The sequence below is a fragment of the Poecilia reticulata genome, chromosome 8 (genome assembly GCF_904066995.2).
Source record: "Poecilia reticulata chromosome 8, P_reticulata-male-v2, whole genome shotgun sequence".
Classification (NCBI taxonomy): Eukaryota; Metazoa; Chordata; class Actinopteri; order Cyprinodontiformes; family Poeciliidae; genus Poecilia; species Poecilia reticulata.
The window spans coordinates 16186773-16211966 of record NC_088837.1 but is presented as its reverse complement, the minus strand read 5'-3'; the positions used below and the strand labels follow the sequence as shown (position 1 = coordinate 16211966).

The window sequence follows — 25194 nt, the reverse complement described above, 5'->3', positions numbered from 1 at the left end:
AACGGACCACAAATGGTCCCACCTACACTCCTCAGAGTCGCCAGCTGCTTTTCAACTCCTCCTTCACTTCTCATCCATTTCTTTTGTTTACTAGTCATTGACACACATAAAACGAGGACTTGAATTACCTTGTGAACCAATTTCCTCTGCTGGTTATTCTCAACTTATCGACTACCAAGCCTTACGTGTTCCAACCAAAATCCATCCCGCCGAACTGTAGTCCATGCATGTCATGAATAATGGTTATATTTATGTGCGTTTTCTGTGCATAAACCATGTGTCATCAACTATTTGTTTGAGTGCTCCTAGAATCCACTTGTACATATCTCAGCCTTAAGAGACGGTCTCTATTTCTCCCACCAGTCCCACTACTCCCACACTCTCCCGCCCACATATCCTCCGCTGGTTGTGCTAATCATCGCCTGTCACTTTGCCACCCACACACTCATGCATGCACATGCATGCTAACACATACAAACACAGTCGCTCTCTCTCCCTCCCTCTTTTTCTCTCCATTTCCCACTCTATTCCACTGTTTCTCCTGCCCTCCTCTCTTGTATTTTTCCTGTAGAAGATCTGAGCACCAACTCCCTCTGTGACAGTTGTGGCTTTCTGAGCCTTTAAAGGAAATGTCTTTTTGTTAGGCAGAGCATGTTTATGATAGTTTAAACCAGTCACTCTTTATATCTTCATGGGGTATGAAAAGGGATAGCTATGAACTCCAGCCAAATTCATTTGCAGACATATATTTCTGCTTTAATTCTTAGTCATTTTATATATCATCACACTAATGACACCTTTATGGTTGTTAAACTATGTTTGCAAAATTGCTGGTAGCTCTCCCTGGAGATGACGAAGCAGGAGGGTAAGAAAAAAGGACGAATGCATAAAAAATTATGCATTTAAGCATAATTTTTTTATTTCTCTTGCTTTATGAACGGGTAGAATACATTCGTCTCTGCGACATTGTTTGACACTTGGTTAGTTTTGGCATTTAAAAATGCACAATATAGCAGAATGTTAGTTTCCAATAGGACTTTCTGTTCAGTGTGCCAATTTACAAACGTTTTTGCTGAGTGTGTAGTTTTAGAGAAGTTCTTCTATCTTATTGCAGGGCTTGTAAGAGAATGCAATGTCATAGGTGTCACTAATTAGCGTCTAAACACTGATTTGACCACTGGTTGAAGTCATCCAAATAGACAATTCTTCCCATCTGACTAAACTCTAGTCACATGTTTTTACACATATTTACCTTTTGCTACTAAATTTTACATTTTCAAATCTTACATTTTATTGTTGTTTTTTGCTCATATGAGCAACAAAAAACAAGCACTGTACTTTAGAACAGTGCTTGTGATATCCACATTCTAATGCCTTGACTGTACGGAAGTTTGGGAGATTTTAAATATAGGTTCAGATCACACAAAACAAAATAAACATACTAACTGAACTGGTAAAAAGCAAGTGGAAGTACCTATTATGTTAGGACATTATATTGAAAATGTATTGTCACTGGTGTTCAACATCACAATCTCAAGTGAGTGACGTTTCATACTGTACATCTCAATGATTGTTGGTTAGATCAGCAGAAGCTGTATTGCAAGACATCTGTTTTATGTTTCAAGGACAACTATGCATCTGGCTGCTGCATCAAAGAGATTTGTTTTAAATAGAAAATATCAGTTTTTAGTGTCATGAGTAGGCTTGAAATATTGTTGTAACTTTTCAGTTGTGTCCCATAACTGTGAGATGGAAAGGAGTTGATAGTTCCCTCAATCTAACATCGGTACAAGGAACAATAATTGATCAGTAAGATAAGTGTTCTCCTTGCAAGAAGCAGTGGTGAGCTCTACTTGTACTTGGCTGATAGATCTTTTTCAGTTCCTAGTAGGAAGTACAATTTGATCACCCAAACTGGAAATGAGCTTTGCCTCTCGAAGCTAAGCTATACCTGGTTCTAGTGCACCCTTTCCGAACACACTTTTCCTTCCACTCCACTTTCTAACCATGCTTGGATGCAGCACTCTTTGAACTGTTAGCATCTTTTGCAATGACTTTTTGTGACTTTCATGCCTTGACAAGCTTGTAAGTGACTGCTTGAAAGTGAGCAGTCTTCACCATTGTTGTGTAGGTCATAGCATATCTGCATTACAAATATTTTTTATGTAATAGTGAAATTAAATACTTTGCTAGTGAAATATACTGCTCAAAAATAAAGGGAACACTTAAACAACACAATATAACTCTAAGTAAATCAAACTTCTGTGAAATCAAACTGTCCACTTAGGAAGCAACACTGATTGACCCGACGAGGGACCCCGTTGTCAATCAGTGTTGCTTCCCAAGTGGACAGTTTGATTTCACAGAAGTTTGATTTACTTGGAGTTATATTGTGTTGTTTAAGTGTTCCCTTTATTTTTTTGAGCAGTGTATTTAACTTATAGAATATCATTAAAGCTAATTTAAATGCACCTTAAACATATTTGTTTTTTATTTTTTTTGTTCTACCTCTTGAACCATTCCTTGAATAATAAACTTTTCAGTCTCTTCTCAGGAACCCAAACAAGAATTTAAAGTGGATACATTTTCCCTGTTCTCTCTCTCCTCTTATTGCCTCTTTGAACCTCACTAATCACTGCATCTCAATAACAGATAATATATTCGTCAGCAATAATTTGTGGCTGGGGAAATAATATTTTAATTTAAAAAAAACTGAAACTATATTAAAGTATTGAAGTAATTGGCCCCCTCCCAATCTTAGAGGTTTAAACACACTCCCAGTTATTATCTAAAGGAATAAAAGAGGGTTACACAAGGAAAGTTGGGCTGCAAATTGATGACGCAGTAATGTGTTTCTAGGTTAATGGGTCTGGGACGTTCACATGTATTTTCTGCTGGTGAATTGCTGCTGCTTAAAAAAAAAATTAATAACCTGGAGCAAAGGTTAGTGCTTGCAGATGAGGTGTTGACTCTGACATGCTGTATTTGAGTGAACACCTTGGAGTGTGCACACCTCGGCTCTCCCTGTCTCTTCTTTCTGTCACTCCATCTTCAGTGTGGCCCACCTCGCTCATCCTCTAGCACCTGTCCCTGTTTAAATGAGAGCAGAGGAGCTCTTTTCTTAGCTCTGCGCCACCCTCCCTGGAGTCCCTGCTTTCTCGTGCTCCATTTCTGAGGCACACACTGCATGATGGGAAACCAGTGGCCCCTACACTCTCCAGCCTAACACAGTCACTTTGCCCTTCAGTCTTCATGCTGGAACATTTTAACTAAAACAAGTGGATCAGCTGGTGTTGCAATATTTAACTTTCTTAGTCAAATAAAATACAATCTGGAAAGTTGACTGTTAAGGCATTCTCGGGTTGCGGCACAGATATAGGTATGTATAAACACGAGAAACGGCTTTCTGTCTGTGACTGAAAATGACGTAAGTTATAACAGACACAAAACACTATGTTGCTAAGCAACTCGGTGGCTCTTGATTGTTGGCGAGGGAAATAAACCTGAATTTTGCAGCAGATTTTGTCCTTTTTCACTGTTTGCTCAAAGGACAGCATATTAACTCATTTACCTGAAGCTGTACACCATATCCAACCTCACTTATTACATTTGTATTGTGCATTGTACTAGAATCGGAAAGCAATGTTTGAATGTAATGTTTAGTAGTTAATGATCTAAATGAGTATCTGATAGAGCTGCACAACCTTAAGAAAATGCACAATATCAATTGTGAATGATGCAGTGATGATATAACTGGCAATAAATTCATATGTAATTAAACAATGTCATCGTCATTCTCCTTAAGGTTTATTGAACCCAGACAGAAAGCAATCTAACCCGGGTGGAAAATAAATTCATTACTTGATTACAACTGTATACTTTTATTTAAAAATGTAGAATTTGGTTACATATGCTCTTTTGGCAAATAAATGTTATATTTTTGATTAATGCATTTATCAGAGAATTATATTGCCCTGCTTAGATATTTGTTGGTTTATTAAATAACAAACATCACCAAATGCATATCTAGCGTAGGAAGCCTGAACATGATTTACTTACTTAATTGGGTTATGATACATATTAGCCAATCAGTTCTTTGCAATGCTAATATTATAGTGAAATTTCGACAGCATTGTGATTATTCAGCTTTGTATCCATTATCTAAACCCTGAATTACTGACTTATAAAAATGACTCTAAAGCCATCGGCAGAGGTTACATCTACTACATCCCTATTTCTCCTAAAGTTTTGTCTCCTGACACGTGATGGTCAACATACAGATGTTGTACTGTATATGTTGTATGTTATTTTACTCGACCTTGAACATGAAACCTAGACCTCCATATTTATAACTGTCAGTCTGTTGTTCTCATAATGGACTGCAGAGCTATTTCTATTGTATGTGTTATTTTACTTGAACTCCAAAGTTAAGATGAAAAGTAGTACCTTATTGTTTTAACTGAATATATTTCAAGATTAAATGGATCAACCACAGAGGCTTAACCCAAAAGTGTGTTTTTTTTTTTATGTTAAACCTGTTTGGAATGGCTTCCCGTCAGTTTTGCATATTAGAAACCAATGCCTTCTATTTATGTTTAAAGTCGCTGAATTATTTGTGAGTGATATGGTTGGGCAAAACAGGGAGCCCAGTTTCTGTATTCCCTCAGCTCCTCTCTGAATCTAAACATATCAACATGACTGCACTGTTTTATTTATTAGCTGCAGTCAGCTGCAAGGAACTGCATATTTATAGCTCTGGAGATGATACGCAAACTTAAAATGTGAGAGAAATAAATTGACTTTGGTTTTATATTATACTTTGATGTTACTTGCAACCCCCTATTGTTTCTTATTACTACACATCTATTTCTTTCAGCAAACTCAGCATTTGTAAAAACATGTTGGGCAGTCAGACATTATTGACATAAATTAATATTGTCTGACAAATAAAATAAACCTACCACTACACCAATTGACATGCCATAATCTTGAATATGAAAACTGACTTGTAGCAGGATAAACTTTACTAATTAAAATATGGGAGGTTGCACTTTTAAATTGAAGCTTTTATATTTATAAAGACTTCATATTTATAAAGTAACTTTTTTTTTCAACTTGTTTGTGCTTTCGCCTCATTAGTTTTGTTTTCTTTCAGATTAGGCAGCAAAACCAACACATCCAAAAATGTACTGCAATAACGCAGTCATTAAGAATGTGCTCCAAAATTCACACCATCCATTCATAAATAAGTCTACACAGTTTAGTTACATTTTTGTATCAAATATCTACTTCCTGAATGGTTCCTCTGGGTTGTGGAAGGGATTTTATTTCTGTCAAACATCTACTGTTTAGAAAAAGCACAGATATGAACAGCACCTTGACCATGTTGGCGATATGTGCTGCATTCACCATAACCAGTGTGTTACTACATTCTGGTGTTATTCATTTATTTATTGCCTAAGAAAATGACTTAAAAGAAGTCAGGTTAAAATACAAAGGTTACCTATTACCATGTTATTTGAAGGCTACTTCAAATAACATTTAAGACATGTTATCACTGCTTTCTCCAGTATTTGAAATTACATCCTAAAACTGGAAACTTCTCAACCCTCTCATTTAGTATCTAAGACAAATAAATGATCAACAGAGTCTGCATCCTGAACTTGAAATGCACTCGCATCACCAAATCAGAGACTTTTGTTTTACAAGGACAAAAGCTCCCAGAGAGAGCTTCAACTCCCAAACAGTTGAAGCTCTCTGGAAGCTAGCTGGCCAGCTTTCCTAGCTGGCCAGCTCGTAAGTGTAAGTTGTAAGCAAATTATTTGTGGTACATCTTTTCAGCAACTGTAGCGTATGCAAATGACTGATTGGCATGCTAAAATTGTAAACGGTAGGTATGGATTCTTGATATGACTCAGCAGTATTTGCCACATAAAAAGAGCATCATCCATGTGTTAAGTTTTTCTTCATTGAAATGTTTTGTGTAAGATAAATGCTGAATGCTTACATAACATCGCCAGTATTAAAAATAATTTGAATGTAAATTGTTAGATTTTAACATTTGAAACGCATAAAAAAAAAATCACAAATCTTCAATATGAATTTCTATGCAACATTATTTGTATTATAAATGCATCGTTGGTTTTGGTCAGTTTTGAAAGAAGTCAGAATTTTCACCCTCTAATCCCAAATTGTTTAAATGTGCTGCACATTTCCTCAGATCTTCTCAGAATTTGTGTACTTGCACTATTAAACTGCACTCTGGCCTACTTCTGCTTGGCATCTGCACAGATGTTGCTCAACCTTCATTGTGGCCTGAATGCATGACACCATTGCTAGTTTAAAAAAAATAGCAACAGCTGTGGTAGCAGAGCTTCCAATTTTAGCAATGTGTCATTTAAATATCAGTAGTTTTCTCCTATGAGAGGAGAGTGAGGAAAGGGTTCAAATGGAATTTAGCTTCCAGGCTATGAAACTGGATCTTTTCGTGTTTATGTGAAGAAGAAATAATATACTCTCAACGCCCCTCACATCTAAATGAACTACACTTAGATGATGTAATGTCACAGAAAGTATAGTCTCACTCGCATGCCCACCTGGAGTCTCAGCTATTACCTTCGTCTCACACGTTTTCCTGAATCCCCATTATATTTGCCCACTTGTTTGTTTCCCCTAGGAGTTGGAATGCGAGGAAGGCAGGTATTAACATCCCTGTTAAGCCATGCATACTGTGCACGCAGGCATGCACAGTGCCGAAGACAGACTCAGCATGTGGGGGTACACACACCATTCTTCTCCATCAGAAGCGTGGTGTGTATTATGTAACGAGAGCCGATAGTAAGGGTGGAGCTTTCTAAACGGGGTTTTGTAGCGACATTTTCAAGCACTGCTCCTCATTTTATGGCTTCTCCCATGGCAACAACCCTAGTATTATCCTGCTTCCATGACAACCCCTGGTGAATCTGGTTTGACCTTCACTAGTGATTCAGTGTCTCTCCATCCACCTCCATTCTTCTCTCTGATTCTCCCGGTTCAGCATTGCAAACGTCCACTTTTTTTTTTTTCTACTCAATAGCCCACATTCTGTTACACTCTGTCTTTTTTTTTTTCGCTCCACCTGTGTGGGTGTAACATCGCTGCTGTTACACAAGCAGTCAATAAATACATCCACAGTACACAAGCTGATGTCACACTTCAGGGTAGAGTCTGTCCATATGCACACAAATCCTGCAGGCATGCGTCCCTACCTGACTCAGTGTTTTAAGCTAGCAGGCATGTGGCTGCTTGTTGCATAGCTGCAGGTGCAGATCAGCCTGAGCTCGCCTTCAAACAAAGAAACTATTGTTTTCCGTCAGCCATAGAAACAGGCAAGGGTTCAAGCGAGCTCGGAAATATTAATAGAGCAACGGCTCAGGTTTATTTTGTGTTATCGTTGTGCTTATCAAACTAACAGGATACACTGACATGTTTTGTAGATTTCAAACTAACAGCTCTTACACTGAGTCTTGTGGGTTATGTCTTATTTGCCAAAACTTTTTGTAGGAACAACATTAAAGTGGCACGTCGCATTTAAATTCTTCTCATTTTGCCTCTGCTCAAATTACTGATTGGAGTATCAGATGCTGAAATTCACTTGTTGGTCGCAGCGTAATTTTCCTGTTGTTGTGTGCTCTGATATTAAAATTGCCATGGCAACCATTTGCATTGCCAGAGTGTGATATTCTGTATCTTTTCTTTTCTCTACGCTTTGACTGTGTGCAGTCTGTAGTGATGAAACCAGAGAAGACAAATACAGATGCAGTCACTCTTCAGCCTTCTGGCTTCCTTTTAATATCCTGTCCTGCTGCATTTTTAGATGACGTATGCATCTTCGTGCTTTTGTTTTTGCAGTCCAGTGATGATGCTCATTAGTTAATTGATCCAGCTAGTTGAAGCCAACAGAATGGCAGAGTTTCTAAGCTCACAGGGAAGTGTAAGCTGCTTAGAAGGCCTGCTGGGAAATGACTGGTTGCCTTAGCCTCTTTCTGTGCTTCTGTGAGGCATAAGATCAGCTGACAGGTTGCAGCATGGGCAAAAATGTTTATCCGTGTTTGGCTACATGGAGATGAGACTATTGGGGACAGCCACTGAATCCCTTAGTTTTATCAAGTAAAGATGCTTAATTTTTCACAAAATAATTACATGCTTTTTAGTTGTAATACATGTCATCAGAATGAATAAAGATGGTCTTTCTGTAGCGCCTGCCTAATGGCTGCTGGGCTGTGTGATGTCATGGTGGCCTTGAGAAATCTTCTGCATTTTCAAAGAATAATTTGAAAAACATTCAAAAATAGCACAATGCAATTTATTTTTGTTAATGTAAAATGATTAGAAATGCATTGATCAGGTTTTTTCCATTTGTCTTTGGAATCCGACTTTGAATCCAAATGACTGATTCCAACTCCCTGCTATGCTCTCTCTTAACACTACAAGGCATAAAGCAGGGAATTAAACAGCTGGTTCTCCTCTCTAAGTAGTTGTGATTCTAATAGAAAAAGAAGTTATAAAATTAGCACCCACGCAATAAAGAACATGCACCAGATAATCAGTTTTTTTTTAAAGTGATAAAAAGCATATTAGGCACCATGCTATTTATTGGTGGATACATAAATGTAGATGAAGGAAAACATGGCTTACTTCGATCTTTGGCTGGCTGATTGCATTTCTAATAAAATACATATATGGCATTGCGACTAGGTTTACAGTGACTATTTCATAACTTAGGATGTCTGCCCCAGTAGATGACCTCAAGTGGATCTGTAAAATACCAACAGTATTAACAATATCAGTCGTAATACGTGTCTATATTTTTTCTTTCCTCCTGTTCTCGCCAGTGCTTCCATCACTTTTTGACTTTCTGCATGTTGGGCATGTGTCGGATATGAGCCACTTCTGCCACAAGATGCTGTCCAAATGACTTAACATTACATGAGAAGACAAAATGCAAGTTCATACCACTTGGAATATTTTAGCCAACAATTTATTCCACTCCAAACAATCCTTTGTGATATGATTATTGCACACGCAGATATTGCAATGATTATACACTTGTGATTTAATGTGTGTCTCTAAATACCTAATATGTAATTTTCTAAATATTGCATTTTGTTTCTTTGTATTGCTGAAAAGTAAAAAAAAAAAGTCATACTTCCCTGCATTTTTTTAAAGTCCCTCCATCCTTGTCGCTTCAGTGTTCTTGTTCTCCTCCTCCTCTTGCTGTCTGCTGACATGGAGACCAATCCAAAGCCTTCTGTTGCAGAATTAAAGTTTGCACTGAAATCTCTTCTGCAGGAGTTCTGACTTTACTTACAAAGCTCTGTGAGATGGGCTGACATGTGCTCTTAATAGGTCATCGTTCGCAAGAGGACACACCAGGAAAATGTGAAATGAGACAGAAAAAAATTTTGACATAAAGCACAAGCTTGCAGTTTCTGCTAAGGTCTATAATGATCCTTTTTTTCAGAATGGATACTGACATAAAGTGACAGATATTTTTACTTTGGCTGAGACATTTTTAATGCAACCCCCCCAAGTAGAATGGCTGAAGGTAAAATGATGGTATGAAATTGCACTGATATGATGAAATAAGACTTTTAAGACTAAAAAAGTTTCACATGCCACTCATTTATTTAAAGCTACACCACTATCAACACTCTGAGCTTTTCATCTTCACCTTAAAGGCTTTATACATGCGCTTTAAAATTTCAGACAATGTCAAAGAGGTTTTGGGTCTTCTACTCAGGAGAATGTCAGCCTCATTTTTTGTCTGTACATTTGGATTTATCACTGTCTATTCACCAGGTCTCTGTTTTGTATGTGTCCTTTGCTCAATGTGCTTCTTGTTTTTTCTTGACAATGCACTGCAATTTCAGAAGAGGGAGACTGTAGGTATACAAAAAGATAACACTAGCTGCATGAACCCTTTATTATTTAGTATTTCATTTGATTTATTGTCACAGGCTACAACATTTGTTTTTATGTTAACAGTCCAGAAGACATCTTGATGTCTTTAGAAAAAACACAAGCTTTAAGCTCCAGCTTGTTTCCTTTTTTAAAAATGTTGATTCAGTTGTACATGAGGTTGTTTCAGTCTCTTTCATCTTGTAACAAGCTTCCATTGTGTTGCTCATTGCCCCAGTTAAGTCTCTTGTTGTGTATGTTTGTAGCTTGTGTTTGTGCACGGACTTTGCACGCTGGGGTTTCTGTTTCTCTCTTCGTTTTTTATAAAAAAAATTTTCTCCTAGTTTCTTCCTCTTTCCTTTTTCTGTTCATATTAAAAGGTATTTATGTATTTCCTCCATGTCTCTGTTTCTTTGTGTGAAGGGGACGTTTTGTTCCAGATGGCTGAGGTCCACAGACAGATCCAAGTGCAGCTAGAGGAAATGGTTGGTATTTCAAGCGATTGTGTGTTTTAACAATGACTTCATATATTGGAATGTTTTAAGAACAAATATATAAAAGAAGAACATATTACTACAATGACATGCAATTAGGTTTATTCATGTTATTCAGAGATGCTGGAACAATTTGTTCACTCATAACACAAATCAATACCTGAGCTCTTTGGTAAATCACTCTCAATTCAAACCAATGTTATAAAATGACAAATATTCAATATGGGATGGAAATTCTGTTTTAATTAATACTGCAGCCTTTCTATCCCTTCAAACACCTTGAACAGGACTGTCCACCATACATCTACAAGAAAATGCCAGAAGTAATATCACAGCATGGAAACAATGAAGATTAGCTGGTATCCATTTATTAACTTAACTTCCAGTGCATCTATAAAAATGAATGTTCTTGGAAGAAGCTGAGTGGACAAAAATGCATCCATAAATTTGTAAGAATTCTTTTGAAATTGTAAAATAATTGCAAAATATTTTTTACAGACGCATTTTTTTATGTAGGTAATTTTAACATTTTACTTTTACATTATTCCAGGTTGAACAAAACAGAAATTTTGTTAAATTTACTGCTTGTGTATGCTGTTCTATTTTTTTAACATGCCAAGTGGCTGATCTAAGCTCCACACCTGAGAGAGGAAAATATTTTGTATACTCAAAGATTTCTATCTACACTTCAGTAACAATCACTGCTGCCTATGCCGTTTTAAAACATATAAACCACAGATTTTTAACATGGATTTTCTAAACATTAACTGTTTATTTAATCATTTATAGCTCTCATGTTAAATGTTAAGTTTATTTAATCATTTGTTGTTGTCTTCCTCAGCTCAAATGCTTCCACAATGAGTTGCTCTCTGAGCTTGAGAAGAAGGTGGATCTAGATGCTCGGTACTTGACTGTGAGTATCTGAATTTGTCGCTCGGTTTCCTAAATCAGATTGGTGCTAAAACGTACACTGCAGTAGTTTATTTTTAGAAAGCCATGCAATGCTGTATCGATGGTGCAGACAATGCCTAATTCAAATGAAGTGATAACAGAGTTGCAGGCAACGCTGTTTATCTTAAGTTTGGGTTTTAAGTCTACTTCTGTAATATTTCATGTCTACTAAGCTATTGGGGGTACACTGATTATAATAAGCCCCTCATGGAGTGTGTGTAAGTGCTGCGGAGTGGGTCTACTTGTGATATCTTTAGAATGAGTGGGTAGCACCCGAAGTGTACAGCAATACCGCTGTGCGTCGTTTTGGGGGATGGGATGACGGTTTAATTTTTGTGATGTATTGTTGGAAGAATCCTGTCATGAGCTGCATTAGCTCACAGCTCCTTGCTTATGCAATTTGAATGCCACTTTAAAATTTTATTTGTATTCAACAGACAAAAACGAAGTAAGCACATTGCTTCTCATCCTAGGGTAAACCCATTGCAACCGCTAACACGCCAGACAGGTTTTGCTTATTTGCATGAATTTCTTTAATTCATTTTATGCAAATAAATACTTGGAGAGCATTGGGAAAAAGTATTCATAAGAATGTACTCTTTTTTTTTTCTAATTTTTTCATGTTGCCACCGCAACCTTTGATATATTTTTTAGGATATTATGTGAAGGACCAAAGATAAAATAGTGCATATTTGTAAAGTTGGAGAGACTGACAGATGCTTTCTTTTTTGAATAAAAAGAAAAACTTGGTGCGCACTTAGTTAATCTGCCCTGAGTTAATATCTTGCAGAACTAGTTTCCATATTGTTTCCATTTCTGTATGATGTGTTGGATATTGTTGCACGAGATGTTTCAAGCTTAGTTTATTATTTTTTTGAGACCTAATGATAATATAATCTTCTGCACAACTTTATCCCTGTCCTGCGTGCTGTGTTCTTTGTGATTCTGTTTGTTTGCTAATGTTCTCTAACAAGCAAGTGAGCCCATCACAGAACAGCTGGCGTTATCCCAACATGGTATTTCACATAGGCGAACTCCGTTTGCTCATCAGGTGATTTAGCGCTAGAACTGCTAAAGAGAGTCATTTTGTCATGGTAATTAATTTAGTTGAGATCTAAAAACACGGAGGAGTCAGTATGTGGCCATGAACCAACAGCTGACCCGTCCGTTTCTAAACAGAGGCTGTCTTATCAATAACTGCTATATTTCGTAACTGGACCAAACTTGACTGGGGTTTGCTTTTTCAGTTCAAGGAACAATGAAGAGAAAAAAAAGAAAAGGCATGTTTGATGGAACAATGAAGAGAAAAAAAGAAAAGTCATGTTTGATGTTTTTATGCAATAAGACCCAGCTGACTAACAGCCATTTTCTTCACAATAGGTATTTAATTCTCCTCTTTTGAGTTAATAAATATATATATATATATATATATATATATATATATATATATATATATATATATATTTTTTTTTTTTATTATTAATTTATTTTTCCCCAGCACAAGTCTTGGTTTCTGGGAGATGAATCCTGAATGTCAGCAGCGAGGCAGCCTGTGTTGGCTGTATCACTTTACCTCAAACAACAGGAGAAAATGAGCAGATGACTCATTCAATTTCATTGTTATTGCTTTAGAAAGCTGATAAAGGTCCAAAGGCCTCATTTGGTCCATTCTGTTGAAACATATTGAACAAATCTGCGATTATTTTAAAATTTGCTGCAATGCAGAGCAAACACTCCATGTCTTTCTGCAGGTGTGCGACAATAGAGGCTCTTTCTCTGCTCCTTTTTCAGAGTACCTCGAGAATACCTGCATATGTGCTCATTTTCATGCAGCATGCAAATGCGGGTGTTGAACCCTTGTTCATAAGCTTTTCTCTTCCAATTTTTCAAACTGGGAGACCACACGAGCTTTCTCACACCACACATTGTTACTATAGCAACAGAGCTGATAAAGCCAAGGAAACAAAGTTGTTGTTTTTTTTTATTATTAAATCAATAGTAAAAGAAACCAAATGATCGAAATTAAACAAATCAGGGGCTCATTAAGGCTTTGTTGACAATCTTGTCATTGTTTGTTCCAGGCAGTCACTCACATCTGATTGTTCATATTTGATGAAAATCCTCCCTAACAAGAGGGACAGGCGATTGCAGTGGATGCTCACAGAGATATGATCACAGGCGTTGTTGATTTCTAAACAAAACCCACAGGAGATTAAGAGGACTTGGAGTTTAGGAGCCAAATGATTTCTGCAGTTTCTTTAATCATGAAAGCAGTATCTTAGCCTTTTTGAATGTAACAAGAGATGAAAGAATCCCAACGTGCACCCTCTTTGCCGCGTAATGATGATGTGTGCTTGTCAGCCAGAACAATAAGTGTTTAATACTTAAATGCTTTGATTCAGAAGGGCGGAGACACCAGGCCTCAAAGGGAATACTGTCTGCCTCTGGAAATGTCCCACTAAATCTTTTGGTTCATGTTAAAAGTAAGCAAACCAAAATCACTATGTTGGGCTGAAATGTCAGTTTAAAATGGGAGAAAAAGTGTTTTTCTTCTTCTTTTTTTTATCTAGTAAATAAAAAAAAACCTCATCACCAAGAAGAACATAAGTCAGTTTGAGTTTGGTGGACATCTAGACCAACTATGGCTAAGTGAATAGTTTGTTTTCTAGGAGCTGGCCTGTCTAGCAAGCACCAGGGGGCTTGAGTGGTGACATCATGAGTGGAGCGGCTGACAGTGACTAACAGTCAGTCGAAACGGAGAGTGAAGGTCACCACAAACGGATGCCTCTATATGTACAACAGAGAGCCTCACAACCAGTAGGAGAGCTTTGTGGGTTTCTCATGAGACTGGGTGCTTATATCGTGGATATTGCGAACTACAAGGAGATAGGTGGTATGGTTGTCATGCCAGCTATTACAATCTCTGTGAGAAAATAATCAGAGAAATCTTTTCACTTATTCTTGGTTCTCAATAAAAAGAAACCTAATCACAGAAGGTATATGACAAAATATGTTTTATTTTCTTTTTTCAAATGAAACTTTTGTGCATATCTTTCTGTTCCATAATCGGTACCTCATAGAACCACGTTTCAATCTAATAGCATATCTGTACTATACATTCTGAGGTTGAAACTTGTACCCATCACTCTATTAAATAGAGCATAAAATTATAATTGAAACAGGTAAAGCCCTTCCTTCTGGCTTTAATTGGTTGTTTCTGACCAGGAGTGATGTATTTCTGCAAATGGTAAAAACTAGCCTGGTTAAAAACCAACCGCTTGTACTTGTACACTTTGCTCCATATCGGCCGAGAGGGTCTGGGCTCTCGGCTGTTGAGAAACAATTGCTTCCTGGAGACTTGGACTGTGTTGAGATTAAAAGTGTATCCATTTGCTAACGGCTTCATTTGCTTTCTCTGCTGCCTTTGCTGAAAATACACAGAAACTAAACCGGCATCGAAAATTAATGTCATTGGTCACAAGTTCTCCTTCTGTTCGCTGATTGACCTTGTCAAAAATCTGTCGGAAACAATCCGAGTTAAGGGGAGAGAGCCCAGATTGTGCTGGAAGTGAGAATTTTTTCCGAGCGGCATTGCACAGGAAGCAGAGGTGCTTTGTGTTTTTTTTGGGTTTTTTTGTCTGTTTTGGGTTTTTTTTCCCCCCCACAGATTACCTATCTCATGTTTTACTGTCACAACATACTGACAGATTTAATGGGTATTTATTTAATACGCCTGCCTGAAAACGTCCCTCTAAAACATATCAAGTTATCCCTCCGGTCCCTTTGGTTACAACTTTTAAAAAGATTTTACTTTGGAAGAGGTGTGATCTCATGTTATTTTTATTTCTTGTTGCTCTACTTAGGCTGCCTTGAAAAAATACCAGCTGGAACACAAGAGCAAAGGGGAGAGTCTGGAAAAATGCCAGGGTGAACTGAAGAAGCTTCGAAGGAAGAGTCAAGGCAGTAAGAACCCTTCAAAGTACGGAGAGAAGGAGATGCAGGTGAGCCCCCTGCTGAGTTCCAGCTCAGATCACGTTGCATTAATTCCCTTTCATACAATTTCACAAAACTGTATGAAAGTATGAAACTCTAAACTTAACGTTTTAATTAAAAATGTACGCTGTTCATGTTGAGAAGAAGAAATGGCTAAGATGGCGGTAAATCGCTAACATCAATGAAAATGACATGCACTCTCAGGTCAGTTTGTTGCTCTGCTCAGCTAAATGTTCTAATTTCTGCAGTTTTCATTGATGTGGGGGAGAATTAGATTAAAGGTTTATGAACAACAGTGAAAAGGACTTGAATATTCTTTTTAAGTAAAGAGAATGCAGCCAAGACGGGGGCGGCGGCAAGAGGCGACATGGTGTCCTGAGTGGGAAGGCAAATGGCGAAGGTTTGATTATGAATTGTGTGCCCTTGGAAACCTTTATTACATTTGCACACATATAAGCAGAAACACTGACACTCATCCAGGCAGCAGGGGAAAAAAAATCAAAAACAAGCTACAGTAACTGAAGTACTGACGGTTGAGCCAATTAATTTTAACAGCGTTTACATGCACAACAAAAAATAAACCTGTTTTATACATCAACACGTAATTGAGAAATTATGTCTGCACAGTTTGCTCCTTTGCACTTCTGTGTCCTACAAAGATTTTTGGACCTTCTGAGAAATGTTAAAACATAATTTAGACTGTCAGACAACAATTTGCAACAATTCAGCAAACTTTATGCATGACGAGGCAACCTGCTCTGGATTGCTGCATGTGCAACTAATGTTGATTGATTCGAAGTGAACATTGACTGTGTGACATTGCTTAATGAATAATGTCACATTTATTTTTTTCCTTCACCCGATCGCTTACATGACAGGGGGAAAGGGTTCAGCTGCAGCATGAACAACAAACAACCCTGACAACATTCCTCTGCACCAGACATCATCGCTTGTGATGTTTTCTTGTTGCTTCCTTGTTTAGTCTTGTAGAAGGAGGGAAAGCAGGGGAGAAAAACCCATATGCGAGGACAGGAAAGGTCAATACATTACTTGGGAAGCAGGAATTTAGATTGCTTTAAAGGATGGGGGCACGGATGTCAGACCAACAGGTCACCGCTCGCGGAGTTACTGAGCCGCTAGTGGCCTTGCTGTGAAGTGCAGTCATCAGTCAGGTAAAACATATCTTTCAGATACAAACTTTCCTAAAGTTTCTCCAAAAAGTTCTTCACTCTGTCCACTCAGTTTTCATGCTGCCACAAACACAGCTACACACACGCACACGCACGCACACACACACACACACACACGCATCCACTACCATCTTGTCTTCGGTGGTGTGGAAGAGCTGGATTGATCTGACTCAATTGTCACATCATGTTTGTTCCATTGTGTCAGGTCTGTCTTGAAGAGATGATGTATTAAGTGTCATCATAAGACATCAACCCTCAGAATGCTCTCAACAGTGCGGTCAAGCATGAAGCACAGCTTGAAGTGGGAGCTTTGATTGTGGCCCCAGAATCAGTAAATCTGTAAAGAGCAGAGATTCAACATGCACCATGAAAACCTCTCTGTTTCAGTGGTGCTTTTCTTTCTTCTAGTGATTAAATAGCCTTTTAAGTGTAATTATTTGCAGAGTTCTTGATTTCAATTTGAATCATTAAGTTCTTTTTATGCATTAAATTGTATAATGTGTACACTTATTCAGTTGTTATTCCACACACTTGAGATGCATGGGGACTGTAAGAGTATATATTTTCTACAGGGGAAATATTTCTCCTGAAATATTTGACACCTGAGTCAAATGGCAGATTTTTCTCATCATCTTCATTTACTCTGTTTGCTGTTCCCCTGTTGGAATATTTTCCAATCTCTAAATGTTTCCATTCTATAAATGTTCCCATTTATAGAATTTTAACATGAAACCATGTTACATTTTTTTCTAAATGGTTTTTGTCATTCAGTATCATAATCAGTTGGAAATAAATCAGAAGAATACATTGTCTGCAATGTGAGGAAGTACTCATATGTCAAGAAAAGAATGAGTCATCTGTGCGTTTCTCAGAATTTAAAGTAGAGCATTTAGCATCAATGTACGTGAATAAAAGCCTTCAAGTACGATTCAAAAAAGAATAATGAAGAGGCAGTAATCCAAAAGAAAAATCAACTTTATCGATTGCTATGCACCACTGCTTAAATAGCAAGCAAAATCATAACAAACACAAGTATTTAAGAAGTAAACAAGATAATGTCTCATTTACTTCTACAGACTAAAGCACGGGTACCAAAGTCCTCAGGATCCATTATTCTGCTACTTTTACACACGTCTCTTCATCAACACACCCGAGTCAAATGGCAGATTTTTCTCACCATTTTCATTTACTCCGTTTGCTCTTATGATGAACTAATAAATCTTACATTTTAACTTGAACAAAAAAAAAGATCCACTCTCCAAGTACTGATTCTTCCCCAGTTGGGATTATTCCATTGCTTCCCCCATATTCTGCTGTCATTGCTATTTAGTTCACACACAAGTACCATCACAACCATAGATGCAAGGGTAACTAAAAGAAGTGAAAAATAAATGGAAATAAATTTTAAAAAATCGTAGAATTAAGAAGGGCAACACACAGTTTTGTAATGTTAACGATAATGTACATCAATTTTATTTTATCTGTAAATTGTTAGATTTTTCTTTAAATTAAGTTTACAAAAGCCAAAAAGCCTTTAAATAGTTCTCTCATAAAATCTTAGGAATTTATAGAATGGTAATACTTAAACATAATGTATTATAATATAATAGAATCTCTCTTTGAGTGCAAATGGCTGGGAAAATGAAAACGGCTATTAGACTAACGTCTCACTTCGGCCGAATCACTCAAACCAAAGAGAGAAGAAAAGTAGAATAATATTTTACTTATTTGCATGCTAAACATGAATTGGAGTTTATGGACTGAGTCTGCATGACTGATCAATTAGGCCCATCTGTGCAAAGTGAAGGGCTCATCATATTGTGGACTCATAATTTACAGCAACTTTGCAGGAGAGAAGAAAAATCAATCTCCCTTTCTCATTTTCAGTCTGCTCACTTTCACTGATCATATCACAGCTGTGGGCGTGTGAGAGAAAAGTCAACTCGTTGGTGCCTGAGCCCACAAGAAGCAAAGCTCGCAAATAAGAGAGCGAGAGCCCTGCACTCCCACAAGACCTGTGCTTCACAATTACAAGTGTCCACCTTGAAAAATAGTTCAGTCTTGTGACAGATTGGATGGTTTAATTTGTGTGGATAGAAAATCAGCAGGAGGCAGGCAAGAAAAAGACGAGTAAATGCTGCAGAGATGAGGGCAGTATTTCATCCTCCTCCACCACATTTGTGATGCTTTGGAAGATGAGAGAGACTACTTTTTTTACTAGTTGGTGTCTTGGTGCAGTCTAGCAGTGAAAAGAGACTGACAACAATAAGGAGACTATCATCGTCTTTTTGTCTCTCCCCGTCTTCTGATCTTTCTTGCCTTTAAACACTTCCAAAGCACCATCAATAGGTGAAGTCTGATGAAATGCAAATTATTTCATTATGTAGACAATGTAGAGTACTAAGGAACTATATAAAGGGATTCTATCAAGATAAACTCTTTTGTGCTGCAAATGATTTTATTAAGATGAAACGGGGAGAGAGAGAGACGAAACTCCAAGCTAAGAATTCCTTTCATAAAACTGATGTTTGACCAGCTGTACCTTTCTTCACAAAATATAACAGTTTCTGATATGTGGCATGTATAAACTTGCACATCCACAGTATAGTTTTTTTAGGGTGCTTGCATTAAAGCAATGAGAATATACTCGAGGTGTTTTTGCATTTAGATGTCTCAAGTGTATTTTTTTGTTTATTCGAAAGAGTAGTGCTCATGTAGCACCAGAACAAAATGGAAGTTCTAAGTAGCTTAAAACAGAGCTGGACGATGCTTTGAAAATACAGCATTCTGCAGTGTTGTTGTTGTGAGCCCAGGTGTACTCTTCACTTTTGAAATGCTTTGAGAGCCTCCATCCCAGTGGCTGTAATTATTGGAAAATGTGTTGGGAGTGCAGAGTAATGAAGTGCTGAAGTGTTGGGATTTCGTCCTTAATATGTCGACGTAATGAGACATGCAAAGAAAAACCTGTAACACTGACTACTTAAAGCCTGGGTGTTGACGCCTCACTGACATGTCGCGGTTTTCGTTTCTATCCATGACCTGCGCAGAACAAGTCATCCTTGCCTTGATGTATTGTAACTTGAGGTCACTGGGAAATAATGGTGCCAGGTGTCTGCATGTGCTTTTCCCACTGCACTCATTGTCTTGGGTTACTTTCGTGACCTTTTGAATGGCTGGAGAATGGGGCCATGTTGATTTGACAAAAGGCGAGCACACACTGCCTGAGCCGCTCCTATTAGCTCTGGTTAGAGGTGTTTCAGCGGCTAGCAGCTTGTGAGTCACAGACTGCAAATACGAAAAGGGTCACTCCACCAGAGAGACAGAGGGGCAGTTGCTTCGACTGTGATCTTTTAAAGGGTCCTTGCAGTGGACAACTTCTCTGATGTTTCCAAGAACCGGTTCACAAATGCATGTAGGTGTTGCATCCAGATGTATTTTCCCAAACCTCCTTTACCATAATGTGCCCTTCCATCTTTCTCCCTCTCTTTTTATTCTCTTTGCAGCTACTGCATAGACTATGAGCCATTCCACAACAAAATCACTATCCTTTTGTTCTTGGAGACGATTAGAAGGAATGGAAGTCTTCTTTCCACCTCTTAGTATATTTTGGCAGCCATATAAACCACTCTTGCTGACGTGATGCTCATGTTTTAACCAAACATATTTTAACCAAACATTTATTAAAGAACTGTAACCACTAATTAAACCAGCTTGAATCTGTCTAGGACGCCATTTTTTAGCCTTTGTGCTAAGTCTATCAAAAAAATCACTCAGACATGATAATGTGTTATAAGACGATGCAGTAGAAGTGTAACACAAAAAGTTGCACACTTCTGCTTTCTTTGGCACAGAAATGCAATTAAAAGTTAGAAAAAGCACAAAGATATGATTGTTTTTATTCATGATTTTATCTATCTCACTTCATTTGACGGCTGATGGTGTCCAAAGACCTTAACTATAGCAGCTTTCTTTTGAGGAAAAACAAGCAGCATCTTCCACTCAAAATGGTTGAATTAGTGTCATCTGGAATTAGAAGATTCTCACCACCACTTGGCTGATGAAAGACCCAACTCTGGGTTGCTTAAAAGTGGGAAAGAGTGTGCCCTGCTGGTCACTAAATGAAACGACACTTGGACTGGGGTCACACACACATTTTTCTTTAAAAACAGGAAAAAATCTTAACTTTCAAAACTTAATCAAAATATTGAAAAATCTTGTTTGGATTGCATATATTTATTACACTTCACCAACATGATCACTCATGTTAACATATGGTTATAAATTGATCAATCGGAACTTACTTGACCTATTTTTAAATGCAGAATCTACAACTGACCTGGTGATATGTAAACTCCTGACAGGAACCTTATATGTACATTTGTTATTTTTAGAGATGTGCCGATCAGGTTTTTTCCTGCCAATACCGATACCGATCACCCATGAGGGCCGATCACCGATACCGATCACATAATTATTTTATTTTTTTTTTATCATAAACACTACCGATTACATTATGTGAAAAAAAAAGAAACCATGAATTCACCTTAATTTAGACAAAAACTTGTTTTTAATAACTTTTTCCAAGAAGAAAACTAAACAAAACAGGCATTCTGCAAATTGTACTGCTATTGGTAATACTATCTTTAACATACTGATAACATATGAAGGCTCTGAAGAGGCTAAATAATACAAAGAGCCAAAATAAAACCTCTCAACATTGCCAAAAAAATTCAAGTATAAAACTTAACATTCATAGGGAAATACAGGTTCCATTACAATAAACAATCCAGAGTTACTGAATGAAAACTTCCTGATAGCATGGCGGCTAGCTGATTACTGCTAGTTCTGAGTGGCTGCTTCGTTGTGTTGATGCATTTTGACGTGCTTCAATTTTCCGCCGCAACACGCAAACTTCCCCATTCACTCAGTGCGTTATAGTTCCACATCGCTTAGGATTTGTTGCTGCGCGCTTGCGCAGTGTGAAGGAAAGAGGAGATCAGCTGCACAGACAGGATGCGAAATGATGAGATGCAGGTGATCGGTATCGGCAACAAGAGCCAATGATCGCCGATCACCGATCATGCACTTTTTCACGAAAATCGGCCGATTATGATCGGTGACGGATCGATCGGCACACCTCTAGTTATTTTGATAAATTTAGTTAATATGGTGAAGTTTTTTAAATTCTTCTGTCCCTTTCTCTTTGTGCTTAATTGGCTATCCAGCTTAGAGCACCACGTCATGCACAGCTTGTGTGTCAGACATGAATATATGGGAAGAGCGTCTGTCTCAAATATCAGTAATTTATTCCTGTTCTTTGTGTCTGGAATATGTATGTTTTGTTCAGGGCCATGTTCTTGTGCACACCCTTTTTTCGCTATGCTTGGTTATGTTAATAGTCAGTGAACCTGAAATGTTGTCTATAGTTTTTGGGCCTGCCCCAAGACAAAATGAATCATTTACTTTATTATCCTGTGCAGACATCAACACACCACCCACAAGTGCATCTGTAGAGATTGCTACACAAGTTAATTGATCTCAGTTATTCAGTTCAAAAAGTGAAACCTGTATAGAAAATGGCATGCAGAGTGACGTACTTAAAATGTTCATTTCTGTTGAAGATTCTGAGATGAGCAGCTACTTTAAATGAAGTAAATACAGTTTGACAACACTCAAATTTATTCTTTATTCAGCATTTTTTGACATTTCCTCTTATCTGCACCCTCCACACACCAGACGATTGGTCTTTGTAAATGTGTTTGTTTAATGGCTTGGAAAAGCCGGCTGAACAAATTCACAAAATGAATTTCCATAGCTGCTTCAGACTTTTATTCATTTATTTATGATTGAAAACAGTCATGGCAAATACATGGATTTATAAGCCATTTTAAGCACCTTTAAAAAAACAACAAAGTGCTAACAAAGCCAAAAGAATAAACGAGCAAGACCTGAATACGAAAGCAAATGATGCTAATGCCTGCATGTTACTGTGTGTTCCCCTTCAGTTTGTGGAGACCATTAGCAATAAGCAGACAGAGCTAGACACCTTCATAGCTGAGGGCTACAAGACGGCCTTGTCAGAGGAACGCCGCAGATACTGCTTCCTTGTGGACCGGCAGTGTGCTGTGGCCAAAAACAGCAGCGCCTACCATGGAAAGGTAAGTCAAAATGCTCCTTAAACCTTGATTTCATTCGGTTTCATTTCCATTTAGAAGCGAGTCATTTATGATAGAGAATGAAAAGAACAAATTCTGAACTTTTTCCACACGTAATTTACACATTTTTTCAGCGTACCGAAACGGAGGTGCCGATGCCCTCATCTAAATTGGTTTAAATTAATGCATCACTGTTGCTATTTTACATTGTTTTCCATCCAATGAATGTGGAAAATGTTAAATGAGATAATTAAAAATGGTAAATGGAACAAATTATGCGGAGTGTTTTGATAAGGATAAGACTGCGAATGACATGAACGATGCGGTTAATGGCTTTGGCAATTTATTTGTAAATTTGGGACCTAAGTTAACTGAAGAAATTCACAATTTAAGTTTCTGCCTGTTTGATCTAATTTTCCTGTAAAATTCTCTAGGAAATGGATTTGAGAACAAATAGAATGAATAATTCAATATTTATATTATATGTGGACCCCAGGAAGAGTAGCCATTGTTACGGTAACGAATAATGGGGGATCCAAATAAACAAACACATGTGGATGATAAATAAGCAGGCAACAAAGAAAATTTTAATCATTATCCCTTTTTTGCTGCTGTTGCCTCTCTTTCCCTGCTGGGAAGCTATTGTTGAAAGAAATCCATTAGAATGAATATTTTCAGTTTTGCATTCATCAATAAGGGAATATAGAGAACACATGGACCAAGATGACTGGTCAGATGAGGTTAAGCAAATCTCTTGAGAATGCTGTTTGAGGCAGATATCTAACAGAGCATGTCACCTTAAGCACACTTTTCTCAGCAAAATATGACTGTGTCAGCATCTTGCTGTAGGGATGCTTTTCTTCAACAGGGACAGGTAAGCTGGTAAGAGTTGGAGAAGATTGATGGAGCTAAATTCAGGGCCAGTCTGCAAGAAAGCTATTAGAAACTGCAAAAGAGTAGGGCAAAGATTCACCCTCCAGCACAACAACAACCCTACACCTGCAGCTAGAGCTACAATATTGGTTTGGTCAGGAAATTGTGAAAACCATATAAACTTCCAGTGGTCAGTTGAAGTACTTTTAATTACATAAAGTCTCTATAAAATACAATAAAGATTGTGCGTTTGTTTTGAATGGTTTTTCAAAACTATTTAGGATGAAAAATGACTATCTTACGGGCTGGACTAAATCTACTACCTGTACACTCCCGTTGTTTTCATCCGTGTTTATCATTTTTACATTAATGCTGATATTTGAAGCAAAGAGCACTGAAATTCTAACGAATTTACTTCCTCGTTTTACGACCCAGACAAATAAGGTATTGTTGAAGAAGAATGTAATCCATTTACACTGCAAAAAGTCCCCTTTCAAAAACAAGAAAAAAAAGTACAAAAATAGGGTATAATTTTCTTAAAATAAGAAAAATTATCTGCCAACAGAACAAGAAAATTTATCTTGTCAAGATTTTCTAAAACAAGAAAAAATATCTAACCAAGATAAACCTACAATATCTTAAAATTAGTGTATTTTTACTTAAAACAAGCCAATTTTACTTATACGAGTAAGATATATTATCTTATTTTAAGAAAAATTATCTCAAGTAAAGAAAATGTTACTTGACACTGAATTTCTTGAAATAGCGTAAAATATTCTTATTTTAAGAAAAATGCTCTATGTATTAAGAAAATAAATCTCATATATTCTATTTGTATTAGTAAAATTGGCTTGTTTTAAGTACAAATACACTAATTTTAAGATATTTGTAGGTTTATCTTGGTTAGATATTTTTTCTTGTTTTAGAAAATCTTGACAAGATAAATTTTCTTGTTCTGTTGGCAGATAATTTTTCTTATTTTAAGAAGATTATACCCTATTTTTGTACTTTTTTTTTCTTGTTTTTGAAAGGGGACTTTTTGCAGTGATATACCTAAATCTAGTTTATTTTTATTGTTGCATAGGATTAAAATATATATTTCGTCATAGCTTTACTCAAGGTTCTTATGCCAAGACAAAAATCTACAAATTGATCCTGTGAATACTGGAACAAGAGATGTTATTGGCTTGCTGAAATGAAGACATAAGTTCAATTACTTTTAACATCTTTATTACATTTAAGTTTCACATAAACAAAATAAAACATGACTACTGGCCAGAATTTAAAGTCTGGATGGGCATCTGATTCTGGAACAATCCTGTAAAATGACAGAACAATGACGATCTGACACATCTGCCGCACTCATAAGATGCCCTAAGAGTCAAGCAAACCAAATTGTCCAAAGCAAAGAAAAATCTTGGGATTAGATGTCAACAATAGGAGCTTTCTCCGCAATGAACTTCTTCCAATAAGCCATAGCCTTTTATATGTGGAAGTCTTGCCTCAGTTACGGACGCCGTTCTCAAGACATCTGTCAGCAGCACAGAGAGGAGTGGCCACAGACAAGCATGCTGAAAGGTGTAGTAGCTGTGATGTCCT

The 25194-nt window shown here is 37.3% G+C and overlaps 1 protein-coding gene across 5 annotated transcripts in view; it reads left to right on the top strand.

The window, feature by feature from the left end:
• Positions 1–25194, top strand: part of LOC103468820 (BAR/IMD domain-containing adapter protein 2-like) — a 60195-nt gene that overhangs the window by 23359 nt on the left and 11642 nt on the right. For all 5 annotated transcript variants that reach the window (XR_014088660.1, XR_014088659.1, XR_014088661.1 and 2 more), the window contains 4 exons: positions 10363–10424; positions 11275–11346; positions 15248–15385; positions 22573–22725. Coding sequence is in view for 2 of the 5 variants with exons in the window: in XM_008416164.3 (XP_008414386.2) it covers positions 10363–10424; positions 11275–11346; positions 15248–15385; positions 22573–22725 (425 nt within the window). In the remaining 3 variants the exon portion in view is untranslated. The remainder of the gene's footprint in view (positions 1–10362; positions 10425–11274; positions 11347–15247; positions 15386–22572; positions 22726–25194) is intronic.